This window comes from Moschus berezovskii, chromosome X (assembly GCF_049115385.1).
Source record: "Moschus berezovskii isolate FMDL1 chromosome X, NW_MosBer_1.0, whole genome shotgun sequence".
Classification (NCBI taxonomy): domain Eukaryota; kingdom Metazoa; phylum Chordata; class Mammalia; order Artiodactyla; family Moschidae; genus Moschus; species Moschus berezovskii.
This window is the reverse complement of record NC_142488.1, coordinates 126124472-126141720: the sequence shown is the minus strand read 5'-3', so window position 1 is coordinate 126141720 and position 17249 is coordinate 126124472. Positions and strand designations below refer to the sequence as shown.

The 17249-nt window shown below is 39.9% G+C and overlaps 1 protein-coding gene across 2 annotated transcripts; it reads left to right on the top strand.

Moving 5' to 3' along the window:
- The first annotated feature begins 1890 nt into the window (after nt 1–1890).
- On the top strand, nt 1891–14797 carry MMGT1 (membrane magnesium transporter 1). 2 transcript variants are annotated; one of them, XM_055393836.2, is made up of 5 exons: nt 1891–2246; nt 3662–3763; nt 7024–7076; nt 10117–10220; nt 11836–14797. In XM_055393836.2, exons 1-5 carry the CDS (start codon nt 2168–2170, stop codon nt 11993–11995), a joined length of 498 nt encoding a protein of 165 aa, XP_055249811.1. In that variant the 5' UTR covers nt 1891–2167; the 3' UTR covers nt 11996–14797. The 2 variants fall into 2 exon arrangements, with proteins under 2 accessions (XP_055249811.1, XP_055249810.1); XM_055393835.2 differs by lacking the exon at nt 3662–3763 and having other exon boundaries at nt 1910–2246.
- Nucleotides 14798–17249: the final 2452 nt, after the last annotated feature.

The following is a 17249-nucleotide window of genomic DNA, read 5'->3' as shown; positions in this document are numbered from 1 at the left end:
GAGAATGAGATGGCTGGATAGCATCACCGACTCGATGGACATGAGTTTGAGTGAACTCTGGGAGTTGGTGATGGACAGGGAGGCCTGGCATGCTGTGATTCTTGGGATCACAGAGTCGGACACGACTGAACTGAACTGAATTTGAAATGTGGGCTTCCCTGGTGGTTCAGATGGTATAGAATCTGCCTACAATGTGGGAGACTTCGGTTTGATCCCTGAGTTGGGAAGATCCCCTGGAGGAGGGCATGGTAACCCACTCTAGTATCCTTGCCTGGAGAATCCCCTTGGACAGAGGACTGAACTTTCTTGGTGGCTCAGACCATAAAGAATTTGCCTGCAATGGGGGAGACTGGGGTTCAATCCCTGGGTCGGTTAGATACCCCAGAAGAGGGCATGGCAACCCACTCCAGTATTCTGACGTGGACAATCCCCATGGACAGAGAAGCCTGGCGGGCTACAGTCCATGGGGTCGCAAAGATTCGGACACGACTGAGCGACTAGGCACACTCAATGTGAAATGGTCCCCTTAGTGACAAAACAATCCAGTGGCGCTACACCCCTTTGGGCGCGAATCTTTCACATAGACCACTTACAAATAAAGAGAAGGGGATTAATTTTTACTGCATGTACCCCGTCACCCTGCTTATTTAACATCATGCAGAGTACATCATGAGGAACGCTGGGCTGGAAGAAGCACAAGCTGGAATCAAGATAGCTGGGAGAAATATCTATAACCTCAGATATGCAGATGACACCACCCTTATGGCAGAACATGAAGAGAAATTCAAAAGCCTCTTGATGAACGTGAGAGAGGAAAGTGAAAAGGTTGGCTTGAAGCTCAACATTCAGAAAACAAAGATCATGGCATCTGGTCCCATCACTTCGTGGGAAATAGATGGGGAAACAGTGTAAACAGTGTCAGACTTTATTTTTTTGGGCTCCAAAATCACTGGGGATGCTGATTGCAGCCATGAAATTAAAAGACGTTTACTCCTTGGAAGGAAAGTTATGACCAACCTAGATAGCATATTAAAAAGCAGAGACGTTACTTAGACAACAAAGGTCCATCTAGTCAAGGCTATGGTTTTTCCCGTGGTCATGTATGGATGTGAGAGTTGGACTGTGAAGAAAGCTGATCGCCGAAGAATTGATGCTTTTGAACTGTGGTGCTGGAGAAGACTCTTGAGAGTCCCTTGGACTGCAAGAGATCCAACCAGTCCATTCTAAAGGAGATCAATCCTGGGTGTTCATTGGAAGCTGAAACTGCAATACTTTGGCCACCTCATGCGACGAGTTGACTCACTAGAAAAGACTCTGATGCTGGGAAAGGTTGGGGGCGGGAGGAGAAGGGGACGACAGAGAATGAGATGGCTGGATGGCATCACCGACTCTGTGGACATGAGTTTGAGTGAACTCCGGGAGTTGGTGATGGACAGGGAGGCCTGGCGTGCTGTGATTCATGGGGTCGCGGAGAGTCGGACACGACTGAGCGACTGAACTGAACTGAACGCCGCTTGCCACGTGTTCGGGGCCTCCAAATCCCCGGTGGTTTTCCTCTACACCCCCACTAGCGCCCTCGCTTTCACACTAGTGCCTCCTTCCGTAGTGCCAGTTCCCAGTACGCTGAAGTACATGAAAGGTCTACAGAAAACAAAGAGCATAGCTTGAGGGAAAAGCAAAACAAACAAAAATCCCCAGCCAAACATACGGATCCGGCACTGACCGCCTCTAACTACCACCTGCTGAGCCCACTGTCCCTCTGCCCCACCCGGAACTCTCCATAGGCCCCGCCCCGGCCTCTCCGCAGGCCACGCCCCCTGCTCCGCGGCCCGCGCTCATTTGCTGGCATCTTGGTCTCCGCTTTCCCATTGATCCGCCTGCGCTGCTTCTTCTACGCTCTCCACGCAGCCCCGCCTCTCCCAGAGCGGCAGCTCGGCGCAGGCCCGGCTCTTCAGCATTCCTGGACCTTTTTCCTTGTCTTTTCCCCCTTCTTCCCAGCATTCCCGTTTCCGCTTTCTCACGGCTCTTCTGTTATTCCACCTCTGAGACGCTTCGCGCCCAGTGGTCCAGTGACGTCATCTTTCTGCGCTGCGCGGACACCCGCCGGTGGAGGAAGGAACGGCTCTGCCGCCCTTCGCTTCTTTTGTTGGGCCGCTCTTTCGGTGTCATGGCGCCATCGCTATGGAAGGGGCTGGTGGGCATCGGCCTCTTTGCCCTCGCCCACGCGGCCTTTTCCGCTGCGCAGCGTAAGTGCCTGGGGGACGGGGACAGCTCACATGCGGGACTCTGCGGGCGGCGTGTGGGCGCACCCAAGGAGTGTCGGACCGAGTTGCCCAGGAACGTTCATTTGAGACCTTAGAGTTTGGGGTGACTGTGAGAAGCGGTGCGGGGCTCCCCGGTGGAAGGCTTGGAGTCTGAATTTGAGGAGAGTGGGGCAACTGGGATCACAGCAGGATTGGAAGGGATTGTTGGGGAGAGGGGATCGGTGGGCTGCGGGGTGGGCAGAAAGGGAACCTTTCCGGAAATCTGGGACAAGTGTTGTCAGATCCATCGTGGGGCTGTCAAAGTGTCAGATCGAGCACCTCGGATGCTCATGGTTCCATGACAACTAGGTGGACAGCGCCTTGGGCACTCCTGGGTTTTCCAGGAGGACTGAGAAGTTAGGTGACCACTTGCCTCTGGGAATCACTGTGATACGGGGCAAAGAGCACCGGACTGGGAGACTGGAGGGCTGGTTCTTAAAAACTTGCTTTACCGCTAAATCTGACCTTGGGCATGTCGTATCCCTTCTCTGATGCTTCATTGAAGTGGATTTTAATTCTTGCCCTTTCTATGTCGAAGAGTGATTGGGCAGTTTAAGAAAAAAGCAAAGTAAAAGTACTTTATCATACACATACAATTGTATTGTCAAGCAGAAACTTAAGACTCCAGCAGAGGATGCAGTGCAGTGAGACGGCTGATCTGTTTTGAGGTCTGCCTTCTCTTCTAGACCAAGGCTTAGCAAACTCTAGCATGTGGGCCAAATGCAGCCTCCCTCTTGTTTTTGCAGTGAGCTAAGAATGTTTTTCTCCCAGCAATCTTGATTCCAGCTTGTGCTTCTTCCAACCCAGCGTTCCTCATGATATACTCTGCATACAAGTTAAATAAGCAGCGTGACAGTATACAACCTTGACGTACTCCTTTTCCAATTTGGAACCAGTCTGTTTTTCCATGTACAGTTCTGAGGGACTGAACTGAACTGAAGAATGTTTTTAGAGCTTTAATTTGTTGGGGCGGGGGAAGCAAAAGAATATCATTTTATGATCCATGACAGTTATATAAAATCCAAGTTTCAGTGTCCATCGGTGAAGTTTTATTGGCACACAGTCATGCCCGTATAGGTATTTTCTGGCTGCTTTCTAAGGGCAAAGTTGAATAGTTGCAACGGAGATAGTAAAGCCTGCAAAGGCTAAAATATTTATTATCTGGCCCTTTACAGGAAAAGTTTGCTGATCTGTTTTGTAACCTATAGAGCCCACGAGGGCAGGGACGATGTATATTTTGGTCATTGCTGTAATCTCAGTGCCCAGCATAATGTTCCCATATTGAGTAACAGTAGTTACTCATTGTGTTGAAGGAAGGGAGGAAATTCAGAGTTGAACTTTTTTCCTTTATTTGCTAGATTACTTTCCATCTTCAGGAATAAAGTGGAAAATGAAATGTGAATTCCTTCAAAGCTCCAGTTTTCAAGATAAAACCTTTCGTTCTATGTATTATGTATACGGTAATTAAAATGATCCAATTATTAAAATTACATTTTTAGATACATGTATTATGACAGCATTTGTCTTGACAGAAATTCAGCTTTAATTTTTTAAAAATTTATTTTGAAATTTTAGATTTACAGAAAGGTTACAAAGATAGTGCAAATAGTTACTGTATTCTCCTCACCCAGTTTCCCTCATTGGTAACATCTTACATTACTGTGGTATGATATCACAACTAGGAAACTGACATTGGTATATTACTATTAAGTACAGTCTAGATTTTATTTGAAGCAGGCAATGGCACCCCTCTCCAGTACTCTTGCCTGGAAAATCCCATGGACAGAGGAGCCTGGTGGGCTGCAGTCCATGGGGTCGCACAGAGTCGGACACGACTGAAGTGACTTAGCAGCAGCAGCTTTTATTTGGATTTCATCAGTTTTCCCATTAATGTCTTCTTTCTATTCCAAGAATCAATCCAGGATATCACATTACATTTAGTCCTCATGTTTTCCTAGTCTCCTTTCTCTGTGACAGTTTCTGCAAAACTCCAGTCTTTAATGATGACAATAATAATAGCTTACCGTGTGCCAGGCACTGAACTAAGCACTTTATGTGTATTGTGTAATTCAATCCTTCCAAAATTCCTGTGAGGTAGATATTATTGTTATTATCACCTTTGAAAGATGAAGAAATTGAGCCACGCTGCTAGGAAACTTGCACAAGATTACAAAGATGATAAATGGGGAGGCTGGGCTTCAAATACAAGCAGTTTGATTCTGGAGCTTGTGTGCTACATTGCTTGGTAAAATTCAGTCTTGAGTAATTGGTTGAAATTTGCCATGTGCTTAGGTGTTAGAAGGTGCAGTGATGTCCCGAGGGAGTTCAGAGTCAAATGGAGAAACAAGTGATTCAAGCAGCAGTCACCATAAAGTGATATAGATGCTAAAGTAAAGATACATGCAGATGGGAGCAGTTGTGTTTTGGAGGTGGGGGAAGGGGTTAAGAGGTACCTAGAGCCTTGCTGATCAAGTGTGGTCAATAGACCAACATCTTGGAAATCATCTGGGACCTTGTCAGAAATGCAGAAACTCAGACCCCACCTCAGATCTGTGGAATCCGAATCTGCATTTTAATAAGATCCCCAGGTGATTGTATGCACATTCATTTGAGAAGTGCTGCCCTAGAGGAGATAAGGATACAGTGGTACTGTGTCATTTTCTACTATAGACTTCAGCTGTAAAATATTACAGTCCTAGAGCAAAGAGACGGATGACAGAAGTCCAAGTCCAACCCTTTCGTTTTACAGATGAGGAAATGTCCTACTAAGGTAGAGTTAGAGTCAGATTCAGTTCAGTCAGTTCAGTTCAGTCGCTCAGTCGTGTCCGACTCTTTGCGACCCCATGAATCACAGCACGCCAGGCCTCCCTGTCCATCACCAATTCCCGGAGTTCACTCAAACTCATGTCCATCGAGTCGGTGATGCCATCCAGCCATCGCATTCTCTGTCGTCCCCTTCTCCTCCTGCCCCCAATCCCTCCCAGCATCAGTCTTTTCCAGTGAGTCAGCTCTTCGCATGAGGTGGCCAAAGTATTGGAGTTTCAGCTTTAGCATCAGTCCTTCCAATGAACACCCAGGATTGATCGCCTTTAGAATGGACTGGTTTGATCTCCTTGCAGTCCAAGGGACTCAAGAGTCTTCTCCAGTCAGATTTAGGCTTCAGGCAAAGAAAGGTAGCTGGGAATTGGACAGTAGGAAGTTAGCCAAAACCTACTTTGGCATTGGTTTAATTTTTCTTTTACACCGGTCCTTGTGATGAAACTTGTGAGGTAAAACTTCAGAACTGTCTCTAAACACATTCTCTTTTAAGAGTCAGTGAGTGCATGCTTACTCACAATTTGAGTTAAGCATGTTATATTAAGTAGAGGGCTTCCTTGGTGGCTCAGTTGGTAAAGAATCCACCTGCAGTGCGGGAGACCTGGCTTCGATCCCTGGGTTGGAAAGGTCCCCTGGAGGAGGGCATGGCAACCCACTCCAGCATTCTTGCCTGGAGAATCCCTAAGGACAGAGGAGCCTGGCGGACTATAGTCCATGGGGTCGCAAAGAGTCTAAGACAACTGAGCGACTAAGCACAGCACATATTAAGTAGAGACTGCTAGGTTCCTTTAGAATTAGGATTTTGTGTTTTTATGTGAGATGAGAATGCCTTGTGGAATTTATCACTGTGGGAGAGGGAAATGGCAACCCATTCCAGTGTTCTTGCCTGGAGAATCCCAGGGACGGGGGAGCCTGGTGGGCTGCCGTCTATGGGGTCACACAGAGTCGGACACGACTGAAGTGACTTAGCAGCAGCAGGACCTCTTTACAATGCTCATGTTGGAAAGAGACCAGTATTACCATTGAGGCTAAGTGTATCTTGTCAGATTGTGGCAGCAGGTAGCACCCTATGGTGCCGTGGCATGCTCATCTTTGCTGTGATAAACTTTGTTTTGGCAGAGCGCCTATCCTGTATCTCCTTTGATTCTCATACTATTCCCATTTTACTGATGCAGAAACCTAGGCAGTGAAACGACACTATATTCTCAGGCACATTCCCCCTCTCCCTCCTACATTTGAACATTCTGAGATACATGTTACAGTCCACGAGAGTGCCTTTCACATTGAATGAGATTATGATAAACTGAAGAGCTGGTATTATGATCCAGGCTTTTCAGCTTCCAAACCTTGATCCTTTTCCTTCATACCCTGCTGCCTCCTGAGGCTAAGGCAGTAGCAGAATTATAATTAAATCATAGAAGCAGAAATTGATGTATATGAATTACTCCTATTCCAACACTGCCCCAGCATATTCTCTTGAGGAAAACATTTCCATAGCAATATTATTTTGTCCATATTATGTAATGGTAGTGCTATTTTAGAGTTGAGCTTTTTCTGTAGACTTAATTTTTAAATAATTGTGATTTCTTTGATCAGTTAGTGAAAAAATTTTAAGAGAATTCTAGTTTTCCTGTGATAATGCAAGAAAAGTTGTTTAGGTATTTCTTCCTTATGTTTGCTCACTTTTCATTCTTCTGTTTTATAAGATGAGAAAGCAGGTCATAATGGGAATAAAATAGTTCAAGATCAGACTGACTGCCTTAGAAGATAGAGGTTTTTGAGGAATCCAGGATTAGCATTGTTTCTTGTAGCATATGTCAATTGCTTCTTTGGTATATTGATTTGCTTGCATTTTAAGAAAAATGGGCTACAGTTTCCTTAATGGTGTGCTTCTGGTTTATAGATCGTTCTTATATGCGATTAACAGAAAAGGAAGATGAATCACTGCCAATAGATGTAAGTTGGTCATTTATATTCCATTAAAATATATATAACCAAATCACTTTGTTGTACACCTGAAACTAGCACGACATTGTGAATCAGCTATACTTCAATAAAAATATATATTTATATATGGTTTAAAAATTAGCCACATAGCTTAAAATGTATTTTTAAAAATTTTTTATTTTTTATTCTCTTAATTTTCCAGACACGAAATAACATCTGTTATATACTTTTTGTCACTCATTATAAAGCCCAAAGATGTGGAAACAAAATATTTCTGTTTGGTTTCTAGAACTTAGTTTATTTAGTTTTTTGGCTGTGCTCTGCAGCCTGTGGGATCTTAGTTTCCCAACCATGGGTGAAACCGGGCCTCTGGAATGGAATTGTGGAGTGCTAAACACTGGACCATGGGGGAAGTCCCTAGAACTTAGTTTAAATAGTCTTTCTAGAAGTTGCTCTGTCCATAGTCTGAGATGAACTTAACAAGTTGATTATTTGACTTTATCTTTTTTGGCTGCACCGTGAGGCATGCAGAATCTTAGTTCCCCGACCAGGGATTGAACCTGTGTCCCCTGCAGTGGAAGCATGGAGTTTTAACCACTGGACTGCCAGGGAAGTCCCCCCCTTTTTAAAAATCTTATTTTTTTTGGAAAAGTTTCTTTTATACATAAAGTTTAAAAACAAGTAAAACTAACAAAACATTGTTTAGGGGCATACACAGAGGTGATAAAAATTTAAAAAATAGGAAGTGCTTCTGTTTTTAAAGCTGCAATAATATGTAAACTTCACTCACTGTTTTTTATCTTTACTGGATTTTTTTTTTTTTGGCCATGCCTTGTGGCTTGCGAGGATCTTAGTTCCCTGACCAGGAATCGAACCCATGCCTTCTGCAGTGGAAGTGCAAAGTCCTAACCACTGTACTGCCAGGGAATCCCTCCCCTCCCGCCTTTTTATCTTTCTTGGATTTTTAACGTACAGAAGTAGTAAGTTCTTTGTAGAATCAAACAGTAAGTGTCAAAAGTAAAATTGACCCCATATATTTTAAAAAATACTGACCCCATTGCTCACAATTCTACTTCTGTTCCCAACAGTTTGGAGTATATCAGTAGTTTAGTTTTCTTCTATGCATAAACAACATTATCTTTGTGTGTATATAGTTTTATGTAACCAAAACACACAATTTTTCTTTTAAAAAAGTTACTGTGTTTATATGTGTGTACTTTTGTATTGATTTATCTTGACATTTTTCATGACAGCTCAGATTACCACATCCTTGTTAATGATGTCTGTGATTGCATTGTATGAAATGGGTCTTGGTACACTGATGATGGGGATGTAAACCAGCATAACATATGACATTAGAGTGTGATTTAGAAAATTAGAGGAATAGCTTGTGGCTAATTTTGACTTTAATTGTCTGTAATTCAAGATATGGTAAACGTGACTATTAACTCATTCTTCTGTTACCTTTGTTTTTGTGATAGATGCATACACACATACATACACATGCGCATGTGTATATGCACTCATTTATATCTGTTTAAAATAACTTTCTTCTGTTTACAAATGGGAAAATTTGAAAAATACAGATAATTACAATCAGGAGAATAAAATATGCCTGTAATCCCATGTTGGTTAATATCAAACACTGCAAATTTTTGCTTACCTGCTTGCACAACCTCTTTGGAAAGCAGTTTGGTATTACCTAATAAAGTTGAATTTGTGTATACTCTCACAGCACTGATTGCATTCCCTTGTGTTAGGAGACATACACAAAGATATCCACCCTGACTTTGTAAAAGTTGCTGCTGCTGCTGCTGCTAAGTCACTTCAGTCGTGTCCGACTCTGTGTGACCCCATAGACAGAAGCCCACCAGGCTCCCCTGTCCCTGGGATTCTCCAGGCAAGAACACTGGAGTGGGTTGCCATTTCCTTCTCCAATGTGTGAAAGTGAAAAGGGAAAGTGAAGTTGCTCAGTCGTGTCCGACCCTTAGCGACCCCACGGACTGCAGCCTCCCAGGCTCCTCCATCCATGGGATTTTCTAGGCAAGAGTACTGGAGTGGCTTGCCATTGCCTTCTCCGTTGTAAAAGTTACAGACAGGAAATAGCCCGCATAGCTATCAACAGTGGATGGATAAATTGTGGGAATTTCATGTAATGAAATACAGTGAAAATGAATGGACTATAATAACTATATACCACAATAGGGAGGAAACTCACCAAAAGAAAAAAACTCAAATGGGAAAAAGTAAGAAATGTATGTTTTAGATGTACACATAGAGCTGGTAAAATAAGTAAAAGCAAGGAACTGATTAATACGTGATTGGGGCCAGTAGTTAACTGGCAGGGAGGGTGAGGGATATAATTGGAGAGGGATACCTGGGCCTTGAAAGGGACTGGTAATGTTCTCTTTTTTAAGCTGGGTAGTGGGTAAGGGTGGAGAAGGCAGTGGCACCCCACTCCAGTATTCTTGCCTGGAAAATCCCACAGACGGAGGAGCCTGGTAGGCTGCAGTCCATGGGGTCGCGAAGAGTCGGACACGACTGAGCGACTTCACTTTCACTTTTCACTTTCACACATTGGAGAAGGAAATGGCAACCCACTCCAGTGTTCTTGCCTGGAGAATCCCAGGGACAGCGGAGCCTGGTGGGCTGCCATCTGTGGGGTCGCACAGTGTCGGATACAACTTAAGTAACTTAGCAGCAGCAGCAGTGGATAAGGGGTGTTTTTTTTTTTTTAATACTCTGTGTTATTTAACACTAATACATTAAAACATTTATAGTTGCTCTTAGAAGTTGGTCATAGTTGATAACTGAGTTCTGAATGGCTCAGTACCTGTTTTGCTATTTGAGCAAAACCCAGACGTATTATTGCAGCTGATCCACAGAACTTATAGAAGATACTATTGTGTTTGAGTCCAAATCATTTAAAGTAAGAATTGACTCCTTGATAGCATCTGGGAGAAATACCTGATAGAGGCTAGAAACGGAGAGAAAATTGTAAATTTTCATAATGTTTGTTGTTGAGTAATCTTAATCTTTATACTCACAGATAGTTCTTCAGACACTTCTGGCCTTTGCAGTTACCTGTTATGGTATAGTTCATATTGCAGGGGAGTTTAAAGACATGGATGCCACCTCAGAACTAAAAAATAAGTAAGTCTTTTCCTTTTCATAGACATTTAATTTCGTGGGGGTTTTGCTTTATTTACACAGTTTAAAATTACGTTTTCTGGTACATAAAAGTTGGTTTTGTTTTTACATTTTGATCATGGAGTTTGTTTGAGTAATGAGGTAAAAAAATTGAGTCAGTGTTTGATTTGACAGGAAAAAATGGAAGTTGAATGACAGACTGTTGACATTAGAATAAGATTTTATATTATGGTTGCTTAAAATTACTTTTTTGTTGGTTGGATAGATGGATGAAAATAGAAATATAAGGAAGATATTCCCTCAGGAATGTTTTCCTTCTTTCCTCTCCTCCTTCCCTCTCCTCTACCCCCCTCCACCCCTCACCACTTTGCTTCCCTGTCTCCTTTCTCTTTTCCTTCCCTTGTCCTCCATCCCTCCCTCCCTTTTTCCGCTTTTTATCCTCTTGTCTCAGCTTAGTCTTTGGAAGATTAAGGGGTTTTCTGTTTCTTCTATCCCTTGAACCTAGTCTGTGACATAAACACTGCTCTCAGGCCCTTTTCTGTCCTCGGACTAAAGTATATTTGTTATTCTGCTTTGTTTTTTCCTCCTATACTACTTCTAAGCTATTTTCATGAGCTTTGCTTGCTTTACTTTTCTGTATTGCTTACTTTCATAGAATCATCCTTTAGTTTTGTTCAGTCTCTGGACTTTACCCACCTTCTTGATCCTAGAAATTTTAACACAGTATTTCCTTAGAAGAATTCACAGTACACATTTATGTGTTACAGGAAATTCACTCCCTTTTTACTTTTACTTTTAAATTTACATTTCATAGAGTCACATGTCAGGCTTCCCTTTTATGTGGCGGTATGCTTGGATTTTTAGGTGGGCTGACTTTGAGATTTGAGTTTTTATCAAAAGGAGAGTTCTCTTTCCTTCCAGGAAATTAATATTTAAAAACAAATCAACACCAAAAGCTGTACACTTCGGTGTTTGTGAACTTTTTTTAGACTACATATATCTCACTGGAAAGAAGAAAAGGATACTCCACTATCACCACCCACTACTGTTCTTACAAAGAGTCTACCAGGAATCACAGGCGAGGGGCCAAGAAAGAAAGAAGTAAAACAGAATGGAATTAAGTAGGTGGTAGCAAAATACATGAATTTAGTACATGGCAGCAAAATATACAGGTTTGGACAACAGCGGGTACAGAAGGGCCAAAAGGAATCTTTCATTGTACTTGATTCTTGGAAGACAGATCAAGTGAGAATAATCAAAGGTACAGTCTATGTACTGTTTTGTTGTTTTTTTTTTAAGGACTATTTGGCATGGGCTAGTGGTAGATTCACAGAGGTGATTAAAGTTGAGTAATTTTTTGTTTTCATAGCTATCCTGGAAGGAATGCCTGAATTAAAAATTTTCAAAGGTTTTATGTTGCTTTTCTGGGTTTTTTATTTTCCTTGTACAGGAAGAAAGTGAGATACAGTATGATTACCAATTATAGTCTAATTTTATGGATTTAAACTTAGTTAAAAATACAGCCCATAGCAAATTCATAATTTATTAGAAGCCTACTTAATTTTCAAATAGGCTTTTATCAAGCTTTATCTAAAATTGATGCTTTTCTTTTTTTAAGGACATTTGACACACTAAGGAATCACCCATCATTTTATGTATTTAATCATCGTGGTCGAGTACTGTTCCGGCCTTCGGATACAACAAATTCTTCAAACCAAGATGCATTGTCCTCTAACACATCATTGAAGTTACGAAAACTTGAATCACTGCGTCGTTAAGATTTTTACAAATTATAATAACAGGACAGGACACAGAGCTGGAATATTGGAGTTTGGGGTACAAAACACTCCCCCATCAGTATTTATATTGATCGCTCAGACCTAATTAAAAAAGTCTACGACCCTTATTTGTACACTGTTAATCAAGTCATTAATGCAATATAAGTTATCTGTGAAATGAGTCTTTGATCTTTCATAGAGAGAATTCTTTTTTCGTTTAAAACAAATTCACATTTTTTGTAAAAGTCACTGTTTTGAGCACATTTCTTTGAAAAATGTTGATGGTTTTATAATTATTTATTTTCTTAGATTTCTTTTGCACTACAGTTTTTAGGATCCTTTTGGAAATAGTGTGACTACTGCATTTTGCAGCATGAATGGTAGTAAATGGTCTTAAGTTCTTAACAACAAATGGACTTCTCTAAAGAGACCAAAATGGTGACTTATCAGTTTTTCTTGTGCCCCCTAAAAAGTGGCTCTGCTTCAGCAGATACTTGCCAGTTTTTAATTTATCCATGACTTCTCACCCTACCCCACTCCCGTATACCTTCTAACATCAGCTGTCTTGTTTCATCACTTCTCTGGGGTTCAGTGTGCAGTGAGCAATTTTTGTGTCGGAAATCCCTGTCATAACACATAGATTTGACAAACTCAACTTACGTAAAGCTACCTGTGTTCTCTTCAAATATCTGTAAAAAGATGTCCCTAATTGATTATGTAGTGTAAGAATAGTTGAAGGTAGACCAGAAAGACCATCCATGAATTAATTATCCTGCCTATGTAAGAGAACAGTAATCACTGAAGAAAACTGGTTAGTTGTTACTAGCCAGTTTAACTTATTCAAAGGCTCTATTATTTTATTGCATACTAAACTAGTGAATTAGTAAGAATAAAGGAAACCTTATTAAAGGTAGATTTCAACAGAATTGGGCCAAATATGTTCTAAATATTTGGAACTAATATCTTTTAATTTAAAACTTAAGGTTGTAGCTTCCAATTTGCAGCAGACTTGGAGTTTTCCATCTTCATTGTATGTTGCTGAAGGTGAGGATGAGGGTACAAACTAGAATTTTTTTTAGAAATAGCAATTTTAGGGAAATTTGGCTAGCTCTTTGATCTGCTGGAAGCTTAACTTTTCTTGGTAGAGAAGGTTGCTTTTGTTGAATTGTAGAGGTGTAAAGGGAATTTAAATTTAAAAAGGAAATGTGCTTTAGGCAAGAATCATAAGATGCCCTTATCCTTGATGGCTTTTTTTCTGCTAGTAGTGAACCTCAGCTCTTCTGCCTGGTAACACAGCCCAAAGTACAAGATTATTTTGTCATTGGGTTTTTAATCGTTGTTTAGTTTTGTTTTGCTAACCCAATCTATCTGTGGAACACTGACTCAGCTCTCTAAGGAGAACAAAGTTAGAAATCTAAAATAATTTAGAAATGAGTTTAAAATGTGAAGTCAGGAGTTAAAGTGGTCATATAAATCAAAGTAGTGTACGAGAAACAAGCTCTTTCCATCATGCCTGTCTACCGTTTCCTGGGGTATGACTTGATTTGCAAAAGCCCCTTGTTTTCTTCTCTTTTGAGGCCTGTCTTCCTTTCCTAGTATGTTTTTATAATAAATTTATAAGATAGAAATCACATACCTTACTATTCACCCGTCTAAAGGGTACAATTCAGTGGTTTTATAATATATTCACAAAGTCGTGCAACCATGATCACAGTCAATTTGAGAATGTTGCTGTCACCCCAGAAAGAAACCCTGTACCTTTTAGTAGTCACCTGTCCTTTCCTCCCAATGCCTCCCAACCATGAGCAACTAATCTTTCTGTCTGTATAGGTTTGTCTCTTCTGGTCATTTAATATAATTGGATTCCCATAGTATCTGATCTTTCGTGGCTGGCTTCCCACATATTGTTTAGTTCTATGTGGAGTGAGAACTTCTCATGTTAAGAACTATGAATTCTCTGAAAGGAGGTGGTTGGTAAGAATCAGTAGATGTAAGGAGGGAAGGTCAGATTCCTAACAGGTTTCTCAGTCAGTTGGATGCTGAATAGGTTTTTTTCTCAGAACCAAGCATTCATGATATGTTAATATAATTGTTTGTCTAGTCTCTAGAATGGATATTGAAATCTTTGCCTGCTCAGGAAACTCTTGCTAAAAATGTTGCCAAATAATATGGCAAGTAATTGACATAGCAGACTTCAATCATGTCTAATTTTGCTAGGAGCTTGTATACTTCTGGTCAGGTGAGCTTCCCAAATTTTTAATTTCTTCCAGTGAATTATGCCATCTTTTTAAAGTGTGTACCATAGGATTGGGGTGATTTGGATGCATCATAACAGTGCTAAATGGATTAAGCTCAGAAGTTTTTTGTAATGCTATGAGGCAGTACTGAGGTAGCCAAAAATGTAGTGATGTGAGCAAATTAACCCTGCAGCTGACTGATTTCAGTGACATTCAGAAGTGTGTACTGGTGAAGGCTCTCTAGAATATAGGAAGGCTCACTTAATCAGGGAAGCAGCCGAATGCTATTTCCTAGTGGCCCAGCTGCAGAAAATGCAGGTCGGCGAATTGGAGGCTGTGAAGCTCTCACTCCCTAATGATTGTTTCCTAAGCATTGTGGCTTATTTTTGAGTGGCATGACAGCATCCCCCGGTTGTATGTGGCCTGTTTCCATGATGTATTGAGTAGTGTTGTTTGTTGTGAGCATCAATGCCTGTAACACCAAGCTAAACACATTCTTTTGGATATGTTTCCTCTCTTTAAATGATCTTGCCCTGTCCAATAAATAAATGATTGTCTCACCCTGTTTTTGGTAGTGGTTTTTTTTTGTTTTGTTTGTTTGTTTGTATGTTTTACTTTTAATCTCATTTTCTTCTGCTTCTCTGTCCCCAGAAAAATGTAAGATTTAATTTTAACAACTGTATTTTTTCCAGTGTGATTCTTTTACTAAATTCAATGGATACTTTACTTTTCATTATACATGTAAAGTATTACTACAATTTTATGCTCTTTTAGAGTTGAAATAGAATGTGTAATCTTATTTATATTTGTGTTTATGAATTATCAAATACCCTTTGGAGTACAAGAATATTGGCCTTCATGTAGCAGTGTCTAATCATTCCAGCACAAATTTGTTATATAGCCAAACTGCTATTACAGAAATGGCAATTTATACTTAACAGGAAATCATTATGATTAAAGCATCAAGGGGCAAATCTAAAGTTTAATCCAAGAGGAAGTTCTGATTCTAAAAGCATGGCACTTATCTGCAGTAGTTTGGAAGATAGCACTATTAGTATTCAAATCTACATAGGAATAAGGAGTATCTCAAAATAACCTACTAACCAAGTGTTCTTTTAAAAAGAAAAAAGAAAGAATATATGCACATGGCAAAAAAATCAGATGGTACAGAAAGGTATGAGATTAAAACTTGCTCCCTTTCTTCCTGCTCCTAATAACCTCTCTCCAAAGGTAACTAGAACTGAAAGGTAACTAGCTTTAAGTGTCTTGTATATTCTTTCAGGAAAAAAATAATTTGCCAGCAAGTATATACATAAAAAGTTTTTGCATTAATGGAATCAGACTGTATACATTCTCTGTACCTTGCTTTTTTTGCTGTGTCTTATAAGATCTTTCTGTATCTGTATATATAGAAATACCTCATTCTTTTTAATGACTGTATGGTATTCTACTATATATTGTGTTATAAATGTTAAAACATAGACTTCCAGGTTGTTGGCAGTATTTTACAGTTGATAAACCATATTGTGATGAATTTACTTGTACACATAATGAGTTTAACAAGGTTAATTCCTAGCAATAGAATTGCTGGGTCAAAGGATAGTTTTCATTTTCAGGTCAGTAGGTATTGCCAAACTGATCTCCAGAAATCTGCCCAATTATACTTCCACATACAATGTATAACAGTATTTATGAGGCCCTTACCAATATTGGGCACTCAGCTTTTTAAATTTTTGATTATCTGAAAGTGATTAAATGGTACTTTGCATCTTAATGAAGTTCTAATGCATTTTAATGAAGGAGATGGAACACATTTTCATGTTTATTGGTTACTTATATTTTATTTTCTGTGAACTGTGTGGTCATGTTCTGTTTTCGATTCGATTTTATTAGTTTGTATGAGCTCTTTGTATGCTAAGAAAATTGGTCTATTGTCTTATGTTTAATAATTTCCTGAGTTTTATTTATTTATGTAGTTAAACTTACCAGTCTTTATGGCTTCTGGGATTTGTGCCTTGCTTTAGAAAGGCCTTCTTTACATTTAAGAATAAATTTAATGTATTTTTTCAGTACTTTTAAGGTTTTTTTTTACCTTTTAAATCTTTGATTCATTGGAATTTAGGTGGAAAGAGTGAACTAAGGATACAACATTTTTCTCTTCCAAATAGCTATCTGGTTATCCCAAGCTTACTGACTTTTTCCACATTGATTTGAAAAACCATCCCTTGTATATTGTTTCCATATATATTTAGATTTGTTTCTGAACTCTGTAGTCTTTTCCAAAACTTACCAGTCTTTTAATTAAGTTGTTATACATTTTCATATTAGGCTTTGCTAATATATACCACATTATTATTAATTTCAGGATATTTTCCTAGTTATTCTTGCATGTTTATATTTCTAGACAAACTTTAGTATCATTTTATTCAGTTCTAAAATCCTATTGCTATTTTTCCTAAAATTTTAGGAACTTAACATAAAATATGAAAGAATAGTTTGTTGAGTGCCAAGATACTTTTCATTTAGATTCACCATTTCTAACATTTTGTTACTTTTGCTTTTGTTCTTTCCAAGTATGCTTTTTTCAAAGCCCTCCTGAATTGTTTGTGGTGAGTTACAGACTTCATCACACGTCATGACATCATGACATTCCTAAGTATGTCAGCAGGCCTCTCCTATAAGGGTGAAGACATTTTCTCATTTAACCACAGTACCATTCTCACACTTAAGAAACCGATGAACCATCTAATACTATTTTCAGATTTACCCACGTATCCCCAGAATGACTTTTATAGCTGCCCCCACCAAGGTTCACAAATTACACTTTTAAATTTGTCTCTCTAGTCTCATTTTTTTAGCTGTGCTGCCCAGCTTGTGGGCTCTTAGTTCTCCAACCAGGGATCGAACCTGCGCCCCCTGCATTGGAAACACAGAGTCTTAACCAATCAGCCACTAGGGAAGTCCCTCTAGTGTCTCTTAAATAGTCCTTCTACCTCCTTTTAAAGATGGTAAGAACT